At 45.4% G+C, this 21,592-nt stretch overlaps 1 protein-coding gene across 1 annotated transcript; it reads right to left on the minus strand.

Moving 5' to 3' along the window:
- Positions 1-1,497: 1,497 nt before the first annotated feature.
- On the minus strand, positions 1,498-4,338 carry PRAMEF12 (PRAME family member 12). Its single transcript, XM_010371723.2, is given in 4 exon segments — positions 1,498-2,046; positions 2,049-2,161; positions 3,088-3,663; positions 4,052-4,338. Coding segments are annotated over 4 exon segments (1,422 nt in total). The 3' UTR covers positions 1,498-1,600.
- Positions 4,339-21,592: the final 17,254 nt, after the last annotated feature.

Genomic DNA, 21,592 nt, shown 5'->3' on the forward strand with positions numbered 1-21,592 from the left:
ATACCACTCAATATCATCCTGTTTGCATCAATAAATTACAGCAGATGGTCTCAGCTACCAGCAGATGGCACATGAGTCTCATGGATTGGAAGTTTTTCTCTCAGGATCACTAGTGATGAACTCAGTTCTTCCCCGCTCACCCCACCCTCTGCTGGCTGCTGAGGCTCTGCTGTTTGGGGGAATCATGATTAAGTAGTGGTGGTGTGTAGCAACTGAGTCCCGTTGCCCGCCCTGGGATCCTACTGCCTCCCCGTTATCAGGAATGGAAGGTGAGATTAAAGGGTGAAGAATGCTGGGACTTCTATTAGGAGGGGGGAAAAGAACAAAATGCATATATTGAGCTCTTACTGTATGCCAGGCCCCGTTCCAAGTCCTGACCATGCCCCATCTCACTGGGTCCTACAACGGTCTCTTAGGATGGCAGGCATCATCATCTTTATTTCACAGGGAAACTGAGCTTCTTGCCTATTTCATGCCCAACAGCACCAGCCCCTGAGTCCTCAGCAGGGTTCTACACTTAGGTGCATGTTGCATAGGGTCCTTCAGCACAGGTGTGGTCACTAATTACCCGCAGGCACTTGATCGTTATCCACCCTCTGAGGATGTGCGATTCAAATATGATGCACTAGTCTTCCTTGACAGGAAGAAAGGGGAGGTGTTAAGAAAAGGTCTTTCATCGATGTTATAGGTATTATATGCCTACATAATGTAAGCATTTTGCTAAAAGGGGATTTGGATGTCTTTATTGGTCACAACTGCTTTAATTCAGCAAGGGCCGCTACCCACCGTGAGGACAGGGATGGGTTGGTGATGCCCTGAGGCTGCTGCTCACACAGTATGGAGCTCCCCTTCCAGGGCAGGGGCCATGTCTTGGGCAGTGAAGTCCTTTCCCAGCACAGGTAACAGTCAGGAACTGAGGGTTCTGGATCCACCCATTAGGAGTGAACAGGGTCTCAGCATCTGGACAGAAGTGAGGGCCCCTGAGAAGAAGGGGCTGCACTCCTGTGGCTGACACTCACTTTCCACTTAGAATGCTCCAGGCCCTGTGTGTGTCTCATGTGTATTAACCCACTAAGTAGTCACAGAGAATAGCAAGAAGGTAACAGATGCCCAGAGAGAAGTAAAGAAAAGGAGGGAATTGATCCAAATGATCAAATTCCATTTTGATGGCTTGATTTCCAGGAGCTGAAACTCTTTTGTCACAGACAAATCAGTGCCTCCTTTCCCCCATCAGTAACTTGAGACTCCTTAGGTTTACATTGTTAAGCCAGGTGAAGCAATCATGGAGGACACCAGACAGTTTCCATTCAGTTTCCCTTTCTTTCTGACCGATTCTTTACAACCATCCATGCAGAGGTAACTCAATCATGTGTCTCTCCTACCTGACTTTCACTCTAGCAGTTCAGATTCCCATTTCTGTTTCTCTGGGACACAGATCTCTAAAGATTCCATCAACTCCAACTCAACTTTTCCCCCAGGCCCACCACTTCTGCATCCATGGTGGGTCTGTACTCCCTTTAACATACACTCATGGCCTAGGTTTCAGATCCCAAATGACCAGAAGAAAGCTCTAAATACATCCACCCTGATGGACAGGCATTCAGCAGAGGCAGTAACTGGGCTCCAGGTCATAGGAGGCCCTGATGCCACAGCGAGGGCAGCGGACAGTGCTGAACGCAATGATCTTGGGCTGCCTTAAGTCCCTCAGTGTCTTCATCAGCTCAGCCCCAAGTTGAGCAAATCTCCCCCAGCAGAGAGCACCCTGGGCATCATAACTCTCCAGAGGGGCAGGGTACAGCTCCAGGCTCAGCTTGCTCAGCCCGATGGTGTGGCGCAGCAGATTCTCCAGGGCGGCCACGGAGATGAGGTTCCCACAGAAGCTCAAGGTGCTGAGCTGGGAGCAGCGGCTCAGGGCAGGCAGGATGACGCTGAGTTGGGAGTCCGTGATCCCACAGTCCTCTAAGTCCAGGGTCTGCAGGGTGGCCTCAACTTGCTCTAGCAGAACGGCGAGGGGCTCAGGGCTGAAATGGGTCAGTGTGATGCCCTCAGGTCCAGCTCCTTTAGCTGATGGATGCTCGGGCACCAAGAGAGATGCTTCAAGTCCGACTCTGACAGCAGGCAGTCGGTCATGACGACTGTCTCCAAGGGGGCCTGGAGACACCTGGGAGAGAACAAGAAGGAAATAGAGGAGAGTGGTGGGAAGACCTCAGGGTGAGAGATGACACTCTCCACAACCCAAGGCTGCTCTGCTCATCTGAGGATAGTCAGCACCCGGGGTGTGGGAATGGAGACTCTGCTCCTTCAGGACAGTCCCAATGGAGACTCAGTCCTTCACCATCACTCAGGTGACTGGGTCAAGCCCATGAACTCTGAACTCTAAGGCTCTCTTTCTTCATCTGTCAGGCAGAAAACCACATCTCCGGGACAGGAGCACCATGGAGACACAGACATAAAGAACAACCCAGCGGGATCCTGCAACATCAGCTGGGGTGGCCAGGCTGCAGGAGTCCCTGACACGCTTGTATTGTCAGCAAACCGTCTATCCTTTCTCCCTTCTTCACTCCTGCTCCCTCACCTTCTATTCCATCATCATGTATTTCCCATACGTTAATTACCTGACTTGGAGCTCAAAACATTTTACTGACAGAAGGAGAGACAGGATTTTGCCTGTTCACTAGGCAGGTGAGGACAGACCTTATATTTTAAAATAGAAGGGTGTGATAGGCTTTCTATTCCTTAGTGCCCTCTTCAACTCCCTATTTCCCATCATCTTCACTTAGACACACATCCTGGGGAGGAATTCACAAATGCACCCTCACTAGATCTGAACCCTGCAGTTGCTAGCATCCTAGCACGGCAGCCTCTCTATAGCATCTAGCCCAGGAGATCCCTCTGGCTTATTGGGATGGTTGTGGGATACCCATTTTAGGACAGAGCTGCCAATAGTACAATGCGTGGACATTCTAGTGTCCCCTTCACTGTTACCTCATCACAAGCTGGCTCACAGTAGATATCCCCCTGGTGTTTACTGTAACAGAGAAAGACTTTTGCTGTGGTCTGCACAGAAAACTCACCATCCTTCCTCACCTGAGCAGCTGGTCCAGGTGGCCTTCAAGGAAAGAGACAGAGTGGATGTAAAGCTTCTGGAAGTAGTCCAGTTTGAGGAACTGAGAGGTGAACTGGGTGACAAACTGCTCCTTCTTGTCTAGGGGAATGCAGGCAGAGACATGGATGTTGAAGAGAACAAGTTTGCGGAGATTCCTCATCTGGCCCAGGTAAGGGGTGAACCTTATAAGAATGGACAGCTCCCAGGGGCAGCACACTTCCACCTCCTGGATACAGTCTAGTTCCACCATGTTCAGGACCTCTATGATACTGTGGATGGGCATTCCAAAAATCTGCAGCTCCTTGCAACACACATGCAGTAAGCCTTTTCTCTGCTTGCCCCACTCTAAGAGGCGGGTGAGGCATTCATCCAGCATCCCATTCTTGAAGCAAAGGCCTAGGGTCACCATCAAAGGCTGTTGCCCACCCAGCCTTGGACAGTTCTCTGCTGTTTGTCTCTTCCTCAGGGCCTCTGGGGAGGGTGCAGAAGCTCCAGACCATATGCCCCAGAAGTTCTCATCCACATCCCGCAAGTCCAGCACTTGCAGTTTCCACCGCCTGTGGGTAAAAGAGAAGAGAGGCTCCAAATTTACTCAAAGATTTGAGCTTTTATCCACATCCCAGAAATCAGTGACTCCCCTCTCTGCTTCTTCTCCCACTCTCTGTCTTTTCTCCATCTCTCTTTCTCCTTGAAACCTGCCTGGTCCCCACTGCTAGTGTCTTCAATTGCCACTGGGAGGAGGCAGGTTCCTGATCCTTCAGTGGGCCCTGCATGGTGAGCAGTGTTTTCCCAGAGGAGCTGGACAATGGCCAAGGCCTCTCTGAGCTTCCTCCCCAGCCGCATCAGAAGCCTCTGGGCCACCCTTGGGCCTCCCACTCCTTCTGATCCAGCCAACCCTACCCTGGATGTCTGGGTCCTCCCCACCTGGCCAGCTGGGTCACTCACCTGGGGCGAACCTTCTGGGCAAGCAGTGCATCAAGCCCCTCCAGCACAGCTTGAAAGGTCTCCAGTTGACGCGACTTCATCAGGGACCCTAGAGGAAGGCAAGGGAAGGGCCAGGCCTGCACCATAGTTTTCAGGGCCTCGCAGCATCTCCTGGTAAAGGCCTCTATGAGCAGTGAGGGAAAGAGCTCCCTGGGCAGCTCCTCCAGGGTGGGGATGGCCAAGGCTCCGTCCCTCAGCAGACTCTGCTCAGCCAGCTCCAGGAGTCTGGGTGGGGCCTGGAGGCTCATGCTGATGAATCTGCGTGGAAAAATTTCAGAGAAAGAACATGATTTTTATGGCAAATCACATTACTTCATCATCTCCTAGTGCCAATGCCATTGCTCTGGTAGAGGTGGAAAGGTAATTAGTTCACCCTAGTTCCACTCTGAACTTTCTAGACACAAATCCGTAATTCTGTTCCTGCTGGTACCATGAATATTGTTTTCCAAACAATGAGGAGGGAGCAAGGTGACCACTGGCCCATTCATTTTCAACCATTGCTGCACTAAGTCTCAGTAACACTGGGAAGCGTTGCTGAGGATCCTGAAAGCTAAGCTCCACCTTTTTGAGAAAATATTTCTTGTCACTTACCACCCTAAAACAATGGAATGAGAATGTCCTGTGACACTACACAGCCTACATTCTCAGTTCCCACAATTAACATGCTTGCAGAAGACTAAAGGGACTCCTTGGAATCAGTGCCATTATTTTTTATTTTGAAAAATTGTAACAAGAAATTGTGAAAGCCCCGTGACAGTATTCTAGAGCCTGTGGAAGTTAGGGATAAAAACTTTAACTCTCAGATGAAGGTTCCAATGTTGATCTCTTACACAGACTCACAATGACCCACTTTGGGATGGAATCTAGGGGGAAAAAATTGATCCCATGTTCAGAACAAAGACTCCACTCTTGAGAATGGTCTGTGGAATATTTAAGGTTTTAGTAAAAATGAGAGCCTAACATGTAAAATCACAATGCCATCAAGTCTATGAAGTATAATTTAAGGGCACAAAAACCAATCATTTCAAACGTCATGAAATAAAAATTCAGCCAGTTGTAAGTTTTTAATATCTTTTGTTAAAAAAAAAATCTGCTTCAATATGAATTTTGAAATGACAAAAACCAAGGACAAATCAAATTTGGGGGGATGAAGACAAAACTACATTTAGGGGAAAAATCACAGCCTAAATCTGTTCATCTGAAAACAGACAAGAAAGTTCTGTCTGCCACCTTGGGCTGCATGTCACCATCCCTGAGTGGCTGGCTGCAGATCAGATGGGCATGAACCTAAGGAGGTGGTGACTTACCAGATCTGGACTCACTTTGCTGGGTGCTGCGACCTCTCAGAGAACCAAGCAGTAGCTCCAGGTGTCAGGGCTTCGGGTCTCTTCTGTGCACCTTTGGGAGCTTTCATGGACCTTTCTAACCACACCCTCCCCTTCTCAACAACCAACTTCCAATCAGAAAATGATGTCTGATTAGATTCTGAAGTTCCACCCAGTTAATCCTGATTGAGTTTGCGCCTTTCTTCTGATTAACTGATTGAATCAGGTATACATTTATGAAAGTGAAAGTATAAATAATAGGGTGAAAGTCCACAACTCATTATTCCTTTATTCCACAAACACTGATGGAGTTTGACTGACATGAGAGCTTCGTAGTGATGCAGGAAAGGGTTGAATCTGTTTATGGCATTTGACAGAAAAAAACAAAACCTTTGTTGGGAGATATTTAGTACCTTTGTTGGGAGATATTTGGTATCTTTGTTGGGAGATATTTGGCCACATAAACATTATCGAAATGTGTCAGATCTAAAACAACTCTAAGAAGACAGTAATTTCATCCCTAAGAAAGCAGAATAAATATTTCTGTGTATCCACTGGTCGCCTGGGATTTATGCTTTCTCACATGGTAGATCATATGCCCATTCAGGTGGAAGAGGGTACCACTGAGGGTGTGATTGATCTCAAGACAAAAGTCCAGGCTTCTCCGGAGGAAATTAGGCCAAAATTACAAAGTGAGGTGGGGGCTGGGCAGGATGGGACTGGGTGTCCTAATGGGACCCTGGGAAGGAACCAAGACAACACAAAACATGGTGGGTATTTTGTGGGGGAGGAGACAGAAGGATTGGAAGACTCCACTCAGATTGAATTCAAAAATTAAAAGGGAAATAATTACAAAAGACACACTGTAGACTCAAAACATAATATTGTCTTTGAGGGCATGGGACGAGATACAGTCCTGGTCCCCTCTAGAAGGTAAAGCATGTTTACTATCCCTCTCCCCTCCCCCAACCCCTTGACAAGCCCCGGTGTGTGACGTTCCCCTTCCTGTGTCCAAGTGATCTCATTGTTCAGTTCCCACCTATGAGTGAGAACATCTGGTATTTGGTGTTTTGTCCTTGCCATAGTTTGCTGAGAATGATGGTTTCCAGCTTCATCCATGTCCCCACAAAGGACATAAACTCATCCTTTTTTATGGCTGCATAGTATTCCATGGTGTATATGCACCACATTTTCTTAATCCAGTCTGTCATTGATGGACATTTGAGTTGGTTCCAAGTCTTTGCTATTGTGAATAGTGCCACAATAAACATACCTGTGCATGTGTCTTTACAGCAGCATGATTTATAATTCTTTGGGTATATACCCAGTAATGGGTTGGCTGGGTCAAATGGTATTTCTAGTTCTAGAACCTTGAGGAATCACCACACTGTCTTCCACAATGGTTGAACTAGTTTACAGTCCCACCAACAGTGTAAAAGTGTTCCTATTTCTCCACATCCTCTCCAGCACCTGTTGTTTCCTGACTTTTTAATGATTGCCATTCTAACTGGTGTGAGATGGTATCTCATTGTGGTTTTGATGTGCATTTCTCTGATGGCCAGTGATGAACATTTTTTCATGTGTCTGTTGTCTGCATCAATGTCTTCTTTTTGAGAAGTGTCTGTTCATATCCTTTGCTCACTTTTTGATGGGGTTGTTTGTTTTTTTCTTGTAAATTTGTTTGAGTTCTTTGTAGATTCTGGATATTAGCCCTTTGTCAGATGAGTAGACTGCAAAAATTTTCTCCCATTCTGTAGGTTGCCTCTTGACTCTGATGGTAGTTTCTTTTGCTGTGCAGAAGCTCTGTAGTTTAATTAGATCCCATTTGTCCATTTTGGCTCTTCTTGCCATTGCTTTCGGTGTTTCTGACATGAAGTTCTTGACCATGCCTATGGCCTGAATGGTATTGCCTCGGTTTTCTTCTAGGGTTTTTATGGTTTTAGGTCTAACATTTAAGTCTTTAATCCATCTTGAATTAATTTTTGTATAAGGTGTAAGGAAGGGATCCAGTTTCTGCTTTCTATATATGGCTAGCCAGTTTTCCCAGCACCATTTATTAAATAGGGAATCCGTTCCCCATTTCTTGTTTTTGTCAGATTTGTCAAAGATCAGATGGTTGTAGATGTGCAGTATTATTTCTGAGGGCTCTGTTCTGTTCCATTGGTGTATATCTCTGTTTTGGTACCAGTACCATGCTGTTTTGGTTACTGTAGCCTTGTGGTATAATTTGAAGTCAGGTAGTGTGATGCCTCCAGCTTTGTTCTTTTGACTTAGGATTGTCTTGGCAATACAGGCTCTTTTTTGGTTCCATATGAACTTTACAGTAGTTTTTTCCAATTCTGTGAAGAAAGTCATTGGTAGCTTGATGGGGATGGCATTGAATCTATACATTACCTTGGGCAGTATGGCCATTTTCACGATATTAATTCTTCCTATCCATGAGTGTGGACTGTTCTTCCATTTGTTTGTGTCCTCTTTTATTTCGTTGTGCAGTGGTTTGTAGTTCTCCTTGAAGAGGTCCTTCACATCCCTTGTAAATTGGATTCCTAGGTATTTTATTCTCTTTGAAGCAATTGTGAATGGGAGTTCACTCATGATTTGGCTCTCTGTTTGTCTGTTACTGGTGTATAAGAATACTTGTGATTTTTGCACATTGATTTTGTATCCTGAGACTTTGCTGAAGTTGCTTATCAGCTTAAGGAGATTTTGGGCTGAGATGATGGGGTTTTCAAAATATACAATCATGTCATCTGCAAACAGGGACGATTTGACTTCCTCTTTTCCTAATTGAATACCTTTTATTTCTTTCTCCTGCATGATTGCCCTGGCCAGAACTTCCAACACTATGTTGAATAGGAGTGGTGAGAGAGAGCATCCCTGTCTTGTGCCAGTTTTCAAAGGGAATGCTTCCAGTTTTTGCCCATTCAGTATGATATTGGCTGTGGGTTTGTCATAAATGCTCTTACTATTTTGAGATATGTCCCATCAATACCGAAGTTATTGAGAGTTTTTAGAGTGAAGGGCTGTTGAATTTTGTCAAATGCCTTTCTGCATCTATTGAGATCATCATGTGGTTTTTGTCTTTGGTTCTGTTTATATGCTGGATTACGCTTATTGATTTGCATATGTGGAACCAGCCTTGCATCCCAGGGATGAAGCCCACTTGATCATGGTAGATAAGCTTTTTGATGTGCTGCTGGATTTGGTTTGCCAGTGTTTTATTGAGGATTTTTGCATCGATATATATCAGGGATATTGGTCTAAAATTATCTTTTTGTTGTTGTTGTGTCTCTGCAAGGCTTTGGTATTAGGATGATGCTGGCCGGATTCCCTCTTTTTCTATTGATTGGAATAGTTTCAGAAGGAATGGTACCAGCTCCTCCTTATACCTCTGATAAAATTCGGCTGTGAATCCATCTGGTCCCGGATGTTTTTTGGTTGGTAGGCTCTTAATTATTGTCTCAACTTCAGAGCCTGTTATTGGTCTATTCAGGGATTCAACTTCTTCCTGGTTTAGTCTTGGGAAGGTGTATGTGTCCAGGAATTTATCCATTTCTTCCAGATTTTCTAATTTATTTGCATAGAGGTCTTTGTAGTATTCCCTGATGGTAGTTTGCATTTCTGTGGGATGGATGGTGATATCCCCTTTATCATTTTTTATGGTATCTATTTGATTCTTCTCTCTTTTCTTCTTTATTAGTCTTGCTAGTGGTCTATCAATTTTGTTGATCTTTTCAAAAAACCAGCTCCTGGATTCATTGATTTTTTGAAGGGTTTTTTGTGTCTCTATCTCCTTCAGTTCTGCTCTAATCTTAGTTATTTCTTGCCTTCTGCTAGCGTTTGAATGTGTTTGCTCTTGCTGCTCTAGTTATTTTAATTGTGATGTTAGGGTGTCAATTTTAGATCTTTCCTGCTTTCTCTTGTGGGCATTTAGTGCTACAAATTTCCCTCTACACACTGCTTTAAATGTGTCCCAGAGATTCTGGTATGTTTTGTCTTTTTTCTCATTGGTTTCAAAGAACATCTTTATTTCTGCCTTCATTTCGTTATGTACCCAATAGTCATTCAGGAGCAGGTTGTTCAGTTTCCATGTAATTGAGTGGTTTTGAGTGAGTTTCTTAATCCTGAGTTCTAGTTTTATTGCACTGTGGTCTGAGGACAGTTTGTTATAATTTCTGTTCGTTTACATTTGCTAAGGAGTGCTTTACTTCCAACTATGCGGTCAGTTTTGTAATAAGAGTGATGTGGTGCTGAGAAGAATGTATATGCTGTTGATTTGGGGTGGAGAGTTCTGTAGATGTCTATTAGGTCCACTTGGTGCAGAGCTGAGTTCAATTCCTGGATATCCTTGTTAACTTCCTGTCTCATTGATCTGTCTAATGTTGACAGTGGGGTGTTAATATCTCCCACTATTATTGTGTGGGAGTCTGAGTCTCTTTGTAGGTTTCTAAGGACTTGCTTTATGAATCTGGGTGTTCCTGTATTGGGTGCATATATATTTAGGATAGTTAGCCCTTCCTGTTGAATTGATCCCTTTATCATTATGTAGTGGCCTTGTCTCTTTTGATCTTTGTTGGTTAAAAGTCTGTTTTATCAGAGATCAAGATTGCAATCCTTTTTCTTGTTTTGTTCTCCATTTGCTTGGTAGATCTTCCTCCATCCCTTTATTTTGAGTCTATGTGTGTCTCTGCATGTGAGACGGCTCTCCTGAATACAGCACACTGATGGGTCTTGTCTCTTTATCCAATTTGCCAGTCTGTGTCTTTTAATTGGAGCATTTATCCCATTTACATTTAAGGTTAATATTGCTATGTGTGAACTTGATCCTGTCATTATGATGTTAGCCGGTTGTTTTACTCATTAGTTGATGCAGTTTCTTCCTAACATCAATCATCTTTACAGTTTGGCATGTTTTTGCAGTGGCTGGTACCGGTTCTTCCTTTCCATGTTTAGTGCTTCTTTCAGGAGCTCTTGTAGGGCAGGCCTGGTGATGACAAAATCTCTCAGCATTTGCTTGTCTATAAAGGATTTTATTTCTCCTTCACTTATGTAGCTTAGTTGGGCTGGATATGAAATTCTGGGTTGAAAATTCTTTTCTTTAAGAAAGTTGAATATTGGCCCCACTCTCTTCTGGCTTGTAGAGTTTCTGGTGACAGATCCTCTGTTAGTATGATGGGTTTCCCTTTGTGGGTAACCTGACCTTTCTCTCTGCCTGCCCTTAACATTTTTTCCTTCATCCCAACTTTGGTGAATCTGACAATTATGTGTCTTGGAGTTGCTCTTCTCGAGGAGTATCTTTGTGGCATTCTCTGTATTTCCTGAATTTGAATGTTGGCTTGCCTTGCTAGGTTGGGGAAGTTCTCCTGGATAATATCCTGCAGAGTGTTTTCCAACTTGGTTCCATTCTCCCCATCACTTTCAGGTACACCAATCAGACATAGATTTGTTCTTTTCACATACTGCCATATTTCTTGGAGGCTTTGTTCATTTCTTTTCACTCTTTTTTCTCAAAACTTCTCTTCCCACTTCACTTCATTGTTTTGATCTTTAATCACTATATCCCTTTTTCCAGTTGATCAAATCGTCTACTTGAAGGGGTGGCCTGCCCTTCCACACCTGTGGGTGTTTCTTGTCAGGTGGAACGAGAGACTGAGAAAAGAAATAAGACACAAAGTATAGAGAAAGAAAAACAGGCCTAGGGGACCGGCCCTTAGCATAAGGAGGACCTGTGCTGGCCCTGGTCTCTGAGTTCCTTCAGTATTTATTGACCATTGTCTTTACCATCTCGGAGAGGGGAATGTTTCAGGACAACAGGGTAATAGTGGGGAGAGGATCAGCAGGAAAACATGTGAAGAAAAGTCTCTGTGTCATAAATAAGTTTAAGAAAAGGTGCTGTGCCTTGATGTGCACATATACAAACATCTCGGTGCATTAAAGAGCAGTATTGGCTAGCACATCTCACTTCCAGCCTTAAGGCGGTTTTCTCCTATCTCAGTAAATAGAACATACCATCCGGTTTTACACAGAGACATTCCATTGCATAGGGACGAGCAGGAGACAGATGCCTTCCTCTTATCTTAACTACAAAGAGGCCTTCCTCTTTTACTAATCCTCCACTGTACAGACCCTTTAGGAGTGTCACACTGGGGTACAGTCAGCTCTTTCCTTTCCCACGAGGCCATATCTCAGGCTGTCACATGGGGAGAAACCTTGGACAATTCCTGGCTTTCCTAGGCAGAGGTCCCTGAGGCCTTCCGCAGTGTATTGTGTCCTTGGGTACTTGAGATTAGAGAATGGCATGACTTTCAACAAGCATACTGTCTTTAAGCACTTTTTTTAACAAAGCACATCCTGCATAGACCTAAATCCATTAAACCTTGAGTCAACACAGCATATGTCTCTGCGAGTACAGGATTGGGGCTAGGGTTACAGATGAACAGCATCTCAAGGCAGAAGAATTTCTCTTAGTACAGAGCAAAATGGAGTCTCTTATGTCTACTTCTTTCTACATAGACACAGTAACAGTCTAATCTTTCTTTTGTTTCCCCACACTATTGAAGCTTCTGCATTCATCATGTAGTTCTCGTGCCATGGTTTTCAGCTCCATCAGGTCATTTAAGGACTTCTCTACACTGGTTATTCTAGTTAGCCATTCATCTACTCTTTTTTCAATGTTTTTAGCTTCTTTACGATGGGTTCGAGCTTCATCCTTTATCTCAGAGAAGTTTGATCATCTGAAGCTTTCTTCTCTCAACTCGTCAAAGTCATTCTCTGTCCAGCTTTGTTCTGTTGCTGGTGAGGAGCTGCATTTCTTTGGAGGGGGAGAGGCACTCTGATTTTTAGAATTTTCAGCTTTTCTGCTCTGTTTTTTCCCCATCTTTGTGGCTTTATCTACCTTTGGTCTTTGATGATGGTGATGTACAGATGGGGTTTTGGTGTGGATGCCCTTTGTTTGTTAGCTTTCCTTTTAACAGTCAGGACCTTCAGTTGCAGGTCTGTTGGAGTTTGCTGGAGGTCCACTCCAGACCCTGTTTGCCTGGATATCAACAGCAGAGGCTGCAGAAGAGCAAATATTGCTGAACAACAAATGTTGCTGCCTGATCATTCCTCTGGAATCTTCATCTCAGAGGGGTACCTGGCCATGTGAGGTGTCAGTCTGCCCCTACTAGGGGGTACCTCCCAGTTAGGCTACTTGGGGGTCAGGGACCCACTTGAGGAGGTAGTCTTTCTGTTCTCAGATCTCAGACTCCATGCTGGGAGAACCACTACTCTCTTCAAAGCTGTTAGACAGGGACATTTAAGTCTACAGGGTTTTCTGCTGCCTTTTGTTCAGCTATGCCCTGCCCCCGGATGTGGAATCTACGAGGCAGGCAGGCCTCCTTGAGCTGCAGTGGGCTCCACCCAGTTTGAGCTTCCCAGTCTCTTTGTTTACCTAGTCAAGCCTCAGCAATGGCGGGCGCCCCTCCCCCAACCTTGCTGCCCTAACCCTAACCCTTGCAGTTCCATCTCAGACTGCTGTGCTAGCAATGAGCGAGGCTCTGTCAGCGTGGGACCCTCTGAGCCAGGCGTGGGATATAATCTCCTGGTGTGCCATTTGCTAAGACCATTGGAAAAGCGCAGTATTAGGATGGGAGTGACCCCATTTTCCAGGTGCCGTCTGTCACAGCTTCCATTGGCTAGGAAAGGGAATTTCCTGACCCCTTGCGCTTCCCAGGTGAGGTGATGCCTCGCCCTGCCTTGGCTCACACTCGGTGGGCTGCACCAACTGTCCTGCACCCACTGTCCGACAAGACCCAGTGAGATGCACCTGGTACCTCAGTTGGAAATGCAGAAATCACCCATCTTCTGCGTCATTCATGCTGGAAGCTGTAGACTGGAGCTGTTCCTATTCGGCTGACTTGGAACAGTGGAAAGAACTGATTGACAGGCTTTCCCTTCCTGCCCAATTCGGGGAGTCTTGCATCACCCCCAGGACCCTGGTGAGAATCCTGCACTTCAGGGCTATTCTACCGTGTCCTGTTGCCTGTGCTTCTCAAGGTGCTTGTCTGCTGCCCAGGTCAGAGCAGCCTTCACAGCTCATCTCAAAGGACGACCTGATCCCTTCTCCACTCACGGAATCCTCACTGGGATCTCAAAGTTTCCTCCAGGCCCTTGCTCAGGGTCTCTAGAATATTTCTGAGCTTCCATTTTCTTCTCCAGGTGCAGCCTTTTCAGCTCTAAGGCTGGGCCAGGGGAACCTGGAAAGGGCCAGGGCAGCCCATTTGCTCTGCATCCCAGGAACACCAGCCCATCTCTCCTGGACCTTGGAACATGGCCATGATGCTTGGAGACCCTTTCCCTGTCATCAGCAGTAAAGAAGGAATTCTCCCCAAGTTCTACTGAGGCATTCTGGTGAATACAGCAAGGCACAAAGCAGGGAGCTCCTCAGCTGCTGCTCTGGACCTAAAGAGGCACCCGGGACTGCCTCAGGGTGACCTTGCCTGGCTTACAGAGGAAGATCTGACTCCCCTGGTTCTCCTAGGGGTTCCAAGCTGATGGGAATCCCTGGGAGAGCTTCTGGGGCAGGGGCCTTCCCTTTCCAAGCTCCCCTGGCCCAGCCTGAAAGCTGACAAGGCTGCACCTGGGATGCAATAAGTTTGTTTTCTGTCTGAGTCAGGTCACTTCTTGCCCTAACAAGGGCTGCTTCTTTCTTTCCTCCAATAAGGATCTGAGGAGGTCACCCTCGGAGCAGACAGTTGATGCTAGGGAGGTGCTTGTAGCACCGTGGTCGGGGGGGAGTTCTTGGGACTCACTACAGGCTGGACAGAGCCAGAGGAACTAAGGGAAAGAGCAAAGCCAAGTCAGGGAGTGCGTGGCTGGAGATGCTGCTGGGGCTGGAATAAGGGAGGAGGAAGGAGGTGGCAGCAGGGCCGGTACCAGGTTCTCTGGCTCTCACAGAGCCATGTCCCTGAATAGCTGCGGCCTTGTGCCTGAGACCCTGGGGGACTGGGCCTGGATATGACCCTGTGAGTTCCCAAGGCTGTTCGTGTGCCCTGGTCTGCATGAGGTTCCAGTGGCTGCCCCACCCTGCCCCAGGAGCACACAGTCAGTCCAGTGGGGAGTCCTGGGGAGATATCATGGGTGGCACGCATCCATCCTGAATGAAGCAGCCTTGGTGTGAGGCCAAGGGAAGGGATGCTCTCTGAAAATTGTGCATTTCTGTCTCCTCGCTCGTCACAGCCTCGTGGAACAGGGAGGACTGGACTTTTCAGGAGGGAATGAGGGAGAATGGAGTCTGGCCCAGAGTCCCTGTCATCGAAGAGACCCTAAATCTCCTCCTGCAAGCCAGAGAAATGTCTTGGGGCATGGAAGTCAAAACAGAGCCCACCAGCCTGCCCAGCACCTCCCTGTGGAAGGAGAAGGTGCACATTGATTCTCAGTCAGAAAAATCCTGCCATGTCCAGTGCTGAGGAGCATCATGAGGCCCTGGAGGGGAGACTCTGGGTCAAGTTTTCAGGGAAGATTCTGGCACATGTGACCCGCCAACATGCAGTGCCTTCCTGTCCCTCCTCTCCCCTTGATTCATTCAAAAATCTTTACTTAGTGCCTGAGATGTGCCATCTACTATTCTCAGTGCTACTGAGGAAGACAAACAGAAAGCAAAGAATCTGGAAAATGAACTCAACAGGGTACACGTGGCTCAGCACTGCAGCCCAGGTCAGAAAAAAATGACTATGCAGGATGAAATGTGCAGAGTGATCTTAATAATCCATGGGGAAAAATGACATATGTCCCATGTCCTTTAATCACTTTTTGTTGAATATGAAGAACTCTCTCACTGCTGAATATAAACAGACAGGTAAGTGGAAAACATTAGTAAAACTAATATTTATTAAGTACAACGTAAAGCAAAACACTGAGAATCCAAGGACTTTATTTCTTTGAAACAACTTGCCAAGGCAGTTTGAACAGTGACCATCTTCCTCCTGGGCACAGCACCACAGAGGCAGTCGCTGTCTTCTCTCTCTTGGAGAATTCTCCTACTTTCTTTAAGTTTGGGTGGGCCAGGGAGTCTGGAGGAGTTTGTTCATCTTGGATTGGGGGTGCATGAGGAGTTGGTAGGGTGCCTGTGGCCACATCCCTGGCCTCTGAGATCAGGAGAAGACAGTGGGGCCAGGACCACCAGGTTTGTGCCTCAGGTGATCCCTCTCCCTCCTTTGGATATGGAGTTTGGGAGAATGTTTGGGGCCCTTGCCCATCCCCATTGGCTCTTCTAGGGAAGACGCATGTGTGGGACCTGCAGGTGGCCCTGTGCAGGAAGGGATCCCAGAACCCACGCAGTCCATGTAGAGCAAGGTTTCCTCCTGCAGACTGCAGGAGCCCTGAGCCTCCTCACAGCTCCCAGAGCCTGGGGTTGGGGACCCACTTGGAAGCAAATGCATGGAGCTTTGGCAAAGGCAGGGCTGTGGGAAGGAAAGGATGCAGGAGTCCCTGGAAGCTCCAGGGCCAGAGGAACTTGAGAGTAGGGGAGGCATCACGGGGAGAAAGGTCCAGCGCTGTCTCCATGCCCTGAGGTCCCAGCGGGTTTTCCTCTCTCCCACCTCCTCCCTGGGCTCTTGCGTCTGGGAGTCAGGGCTGGCTCAGCAGGAGCCCTGTGGGGAGTGGGAAGGATGTAGGGCCTCAGGATCTTGAGTTCAACTTTTCACATCAACCTCAAATGAGGGATTTTATCAAGTGCTCTCCTGTCCACAGATCCTATGGCTTCTTGCTGAACTCCTGGGAGATTTGTCCTGCCAGGGATATGGGACATTTTACTTTTCTCTGCTATGAGGCCAGCTCATCCTGGAGAGCTGTGATTTTCTAGGTGGTCACACACAAATGCACACAAACATACCATGTGATCATTGCAGCAATGCCCACTGAGCCTGGGGTTCTCCTATAGCTCACAGCTGATAAAAGCCTCCTTTACGCTCATCTGGGACCTGGGGCCATTGGCCCCCTTCTGTCTCATTTCACCCAGAATTTGTCCTACTCCCTGCCAATGTGCTGCTCATTTTAATGCTTTGTAATAAAATTCCACAGTGAGAGCCTTGTGCAAGAGCTGGGGTCCAGAGCATCAGGTCTAATGTTTACTATGTTTATTTTCACCGCACAATCTGTTATTCCAAATAAATTTTACAAATAAAATAGAAATACACGAGCTGCCAGCATTACTCTAATACCAAAACCAGACAAGGGCACAACCAAAAAAGAAAACTACAGGCCGGTATCCCTGATCAACACATATGGGAATATCCTCTAAAAATACTAGCTATCCGAAATCAGTAACACATTAAAAAGATCATTTACACTCATCAAGTAAGACTCATCTCAGTGGTGCAAGGATGGTTCAACATATGAAAATAAATAAATGTGATTTATCATGTTAGCAGAACCAAGAACTGAAATTATATGATCATTTCCATAGACACTGAAAAGTCATTCAATAAAATCCAACAATTCTTTAAGATAAAAACTTTCCACAAAGTGGGTATAGAGGAACACAATTCAAAATCATGAATGGCGTTTTTCACAGACCCAAAACCAACATCATACTGAATGAGGAGAAATTGAAAGCCTTTCTTCTGACATCTGGAACAAGACCAGGATGTTCACTTTCACTACTGTTTTTCAACATGATACTGGAAGTCCTGGGCAGAGCAGTAAGCCAAGAGAAAGAAAGAAAGGGCATTCAAGTCAGAAAGGAAGAAGTCAAATTAACCTTGTGCGTGAATGATGTGATCTTATATTTATAAAAACCTAAAGACTTTAACAAAAAATGTGTTTCAGTAAAACTGTAGGATACAAAGTCAATGTACAAAAATCAATAGCATTCATATATGCCAACAGCAAACAATCTTAAAGATTGTTAAAGAAATCAAGAAATCACTTCCATTATCAACAGCGACAAAGAATATAAAATACTTAGGAATTCATTTAACCACAGATATGAAAGATTAATACAAGAAAAACTATAAAACACTGGTGAAAGAAATTTAAGAGAATACAAGAAAAAAACGGAAGGATATTTTATGCTCATAGATAGGAAGAATTAATGTCATTAAAAATGAAAATGCTACCCAAAGAAACTTACAAATTCAATGAAATTCCTATCAAAATATTAATGGCATTCTTCACAGAAATAGCAAAAATAATTCTAAAATTTTTATATGGAACCTCAGCAGACCGTGAATAGCCAAAGCCATCCTGACCAAAAAGAACAAAACTAGAGGCATCACACTACCTGAGTTCCAAATATAATACAAACCTATAGTAACCCAATCAGCATGGTACTGGCATAAAAATAGACATATAAACCAATGGAACAGAATAGCAGATTCAGATATAAATTCACACATTTGCAGCCAACTCATTTTTGACAAAGGCAGTAAACCCGTATACAACTGGGAAATGACAGTCTCATCCATCAGTGGTGCTGGAAAATCTGGATACCCATGTGCAGAATGGAAGTCGATCCCTATCTTTCACTGTATACAAAAATCAAGTCAAAGTGGTTTAAAGTCTTGAGCCGGCACAGTGGCTCACGCCTGTAATCCCACCACTTTGGGAGGCTGAGGTGGACAGATCATGATGTCAGAAGATCGAGACCATGCTGGCCAACATAGTGAAATCCCGTCTCTACTAAAAATACAAAAATTAGCTGGGCATGGCAGCACGTGCCCGTAGTCCTACCTACTCGGGAGGCTGAGGCAGGAGAACTGCTTGAACCCGGGAGGTGGAGATTGCAGTGAGCCAAGATCGCACCACTGCACTCCAGCCTGGTGACAGAGCGAGACTCCATCTGAAAAAAAAAAAAAAAAAGCAAAGTGATTTAAAGTCTTAAATCTAAGACCTGAAATTATGAAGCCAGAAGAAAAACCTGAAAAATTACTCCAAAACATTGATGGGGCAAAGATATTCTGTGTAAGACTAAGACCTGAAATTATGAAACCAGGAGAAAAACTTGAAAAAATGCTCCAGAACATTGGTTTGGGGCAGAGATATTTTGTGCAAGGCCTCAAAAGCGTAGACAATCAAAGCAAAAATAGACAAATGGGATTACATCAAGGCAAACAGCTTCCTCTGCACAGCAAAGGAAACAATCAAAGTGAAGAGATGACCCACAGAATGGGAGAACATTCTTACAAGCTACCCAACTGGCAAGAGACTAATAACTAGAATATGCAAGGAGCTCAAACAAGTCAATGGGAAAAAATCAAATGATCCATTTTTAAATGGGCAAAAGTTCTGAATAGACATTTTTCAAAAGATGGCACACAAATGGCCAACAGATATATGAAAAAATGCTCAATATCACTAATCATCAGAGAAAGGCAAATCAAAACCACAATGACATATCATCTTATCCCAGTTAGAATGACTTTTATCAAAATGACAAGAAATAACAGATGCCCATGAGTATGTGGAGAAAGGAGAACTCTTGTACATTGTTGATGGAAATGTAAATTAATTAGTATAGCCCCTACAGAAACTGCATGGAGGTTCTCCAAAAAACTAAAATTACCATATGATCCAGCAATCCCACTACTGGGCATATATCCAAGAGAAAGAAAATCAGTATATCAAAGAGATGTCCTCACGACCATGTTTACTGCAGTACTATTTACAATATCCAAAACATGAAATCAATGTAAGTGTCCATGAATGGATTAATGGATACAGAAAATGTGGTACATATAGCTATACAATGAAATATCATTCAGCCATTAAAAATGAAATTTTGTCATTTTCAGCAACATGGATGGAACTTGAGGTCATTACGTTCAAATAATCATTATGTAAAATAATCCAAGCACAGAAAGACAAATAATGCTTGTTCTCACTTACACGTGGGAGCTTAAAAAGTGGATGTCATGATGATAGAGAATAGAGTGGTGGTTACTAGAGGCAGGAAAGAGTTGGGTGCGAGGGGTGGGTGAACAGAGGTTTGGTTAATGGGTACAAATATACACTTAGAAGAAGTAAGAACTGGAGTTTGATAGATCAGTAGGGATACTATAGTTAACATCAAGTGTGCATTTCAAAACAGCTAGAAGAGAATAATTGGAATGTTCCCAGTGTAAAGAAAAGAAATATTTAAGGTGGCAGATATCCAAATTATTTTGATTTGATTATATACATGTATCAAATGGTCACATGTATCTCAAAAGTACGTACAACTATTATGTATCAACAAAAATAAATTAATTAAAAAACAAAAAAGAATTAGACTAGCTCAGCCTAGTGCCATGGTTGCCAAAGTTCAGTCCCCAGGCCAGCAGCACCGGCTCAGGGGGTGGGCCTAGCATCTGTGTTTCAGCAAGCCCCCAGGTGAAGCTGATGTGGCTCACGTTTGAGAACCACTGGTTGGGTTGAAGCAGGGCTATAGGAAAGAGACACTCACTGGCTTGATCTTCCTTTGGGAACAGTTGGGGAGAACCTCCGCCCTGGTCAACTGGAGCCTCTGCTGTTGGTTGTGCACCCCATCTTGTTGATTTGGTTGCATTGTTGACCTTGAACACAATACTCCAGCTCAAGTGTTTCTGGTCACTCTCACATTCACAGTGATTTTTTAATGTGTGTGGTTGGAAGGTAAGGCAGTGCTGACCAGGTGAGGGCAGCCACAGTCTGTGGCCCTCATCGGATTCCCCCTGCCGCTGCCCCTTGACCATCCCAGCTGCCTGGAAAGGACCACATACATTGGGGGTAGGAGGGGGGTAAGTGACTGAGCAGGTGTCAAGTGCACAGAACTTTTCTCTCCTCGTCCCTCCTAGAATGTCCATATCCTCATCCTGGAACCTCTGAATATGTTAGTTTAGATGCAGAAGGAATTTTATAGGTGTGATTAAATTAAGGATCTTGAGACGGGGGTTATCTTGGGTTATCCAGGGAACCCAGCGTAGTCACAAGGATCCTTGTAAGGGGAGAGAGAGGAAGGAAGAGGCTGCACTGCGGGCTCTCGACAGGCTGATGGCGGCACCAGATGGGGAGCAGTGATGTGCCCTAGAAGCTGGAAAAGACAAGGAAACAATTTGCCCCAGACCCTCTAGAAGGAACGCAGCCCTGAGGACCCACTGTAGACTCTTACCCATAAGAGAACTGCAAGAGGATGAATGTGTGTTGTTTTAAAGCACTGAGCTTATAATATTTTGAATAAATATGCATTTATTCACATTTATAATAAAAACTGTCAAATAAACATGTGTTGCTTAAGGGCACTGAGTTTGTGGTATTTTGTTCCAGCAGCAACAGGAGACCGACGCACGGTCTTTCTGGACTTTTAAGGAACCTGCTTAGCTTCTTCCCAAGTCAGAGGCTTCACACGTGCTGCCCCCACGGCCCAAGCCACCCTCTCTTCCCACCCCACCTGTCCCTTCAGCTGGGCAATCTCCCTCAGCTCTCTGGCCTTGACCTACCTGATTCTCCTTGGCCCTACCTAGACAGGCCAGGTCTTCATTCACCACCCGTCAACCCCTGCCCGTTGCTCACATGACATCCTTTACCTTCGCAGAAGCTTGTCCAACCCTCTGCCTGCAGGCTGAATGTGGCCCAGCATAAATTTGTAAACTTACTTAAAACATTATGGTATTTTTTGTGATGTATTTTTAGCTTATCAGCTATCGTTAGTGTACGTTTTTTGTTGTTGTTGGGATGGAGTCTCACTCTGGCGCCCAGGCTGGAGTGCAGTGGCACCATCTAGGCTCACTGCAACCTCCACCTCCCGGGTTCAAGCAATTCTGCAGCCTCAGGCTCCCGAGTAGCTGGAATTACAGGCCTGAATCACTGTGCCCAGCTCATTTTTGTATTTTTAATAGAGACAGTATTTCACCGTGTTGGACAGGCTAGTCGCAAACTCCTGACCTCAGGTGATCCACCCATATTGGCTTCCCAAAGTGCTGGAATTACAGGCGTGAGCCACTGAGTCCGGCCAGTGTTCATTTTTTTTATGTGTGTCCCAAGACAATCTTCCAGTGTAACCCGGGGAATCCAAAAGATTGGACACCCCTGCTTAACATATCCTGGGTCTCCCTCACTCCCCGCAATCCCTCACTGTCCCCCAGGGCCTCCAGCTGCAGGAGCTCCCTGTCCTGCAGCCATTTACCTCATGCTCCTCCTTGACTGCTGGACTGAGGCTCTGTGAGGTCAGGGCCAGGCCCAG

The sequence above is a fragment of the Rhinopithecus roxellana genome, chromosome 12 (genome assembly GCF_007565055.1).
Source record: "Rhinopithecus roxellana isolate Shanxi Qingling chromosome 12, ASM756505v1, whole genome shotgun sequence".
Classification (NCBI taxonomy): domain Eukaryota; kingdom Metazoa; phylum Chordata; class Mammalia; order Primates; family Cercopithecidae; genus Rhinopithecus; species Rhinopithecus roxellana.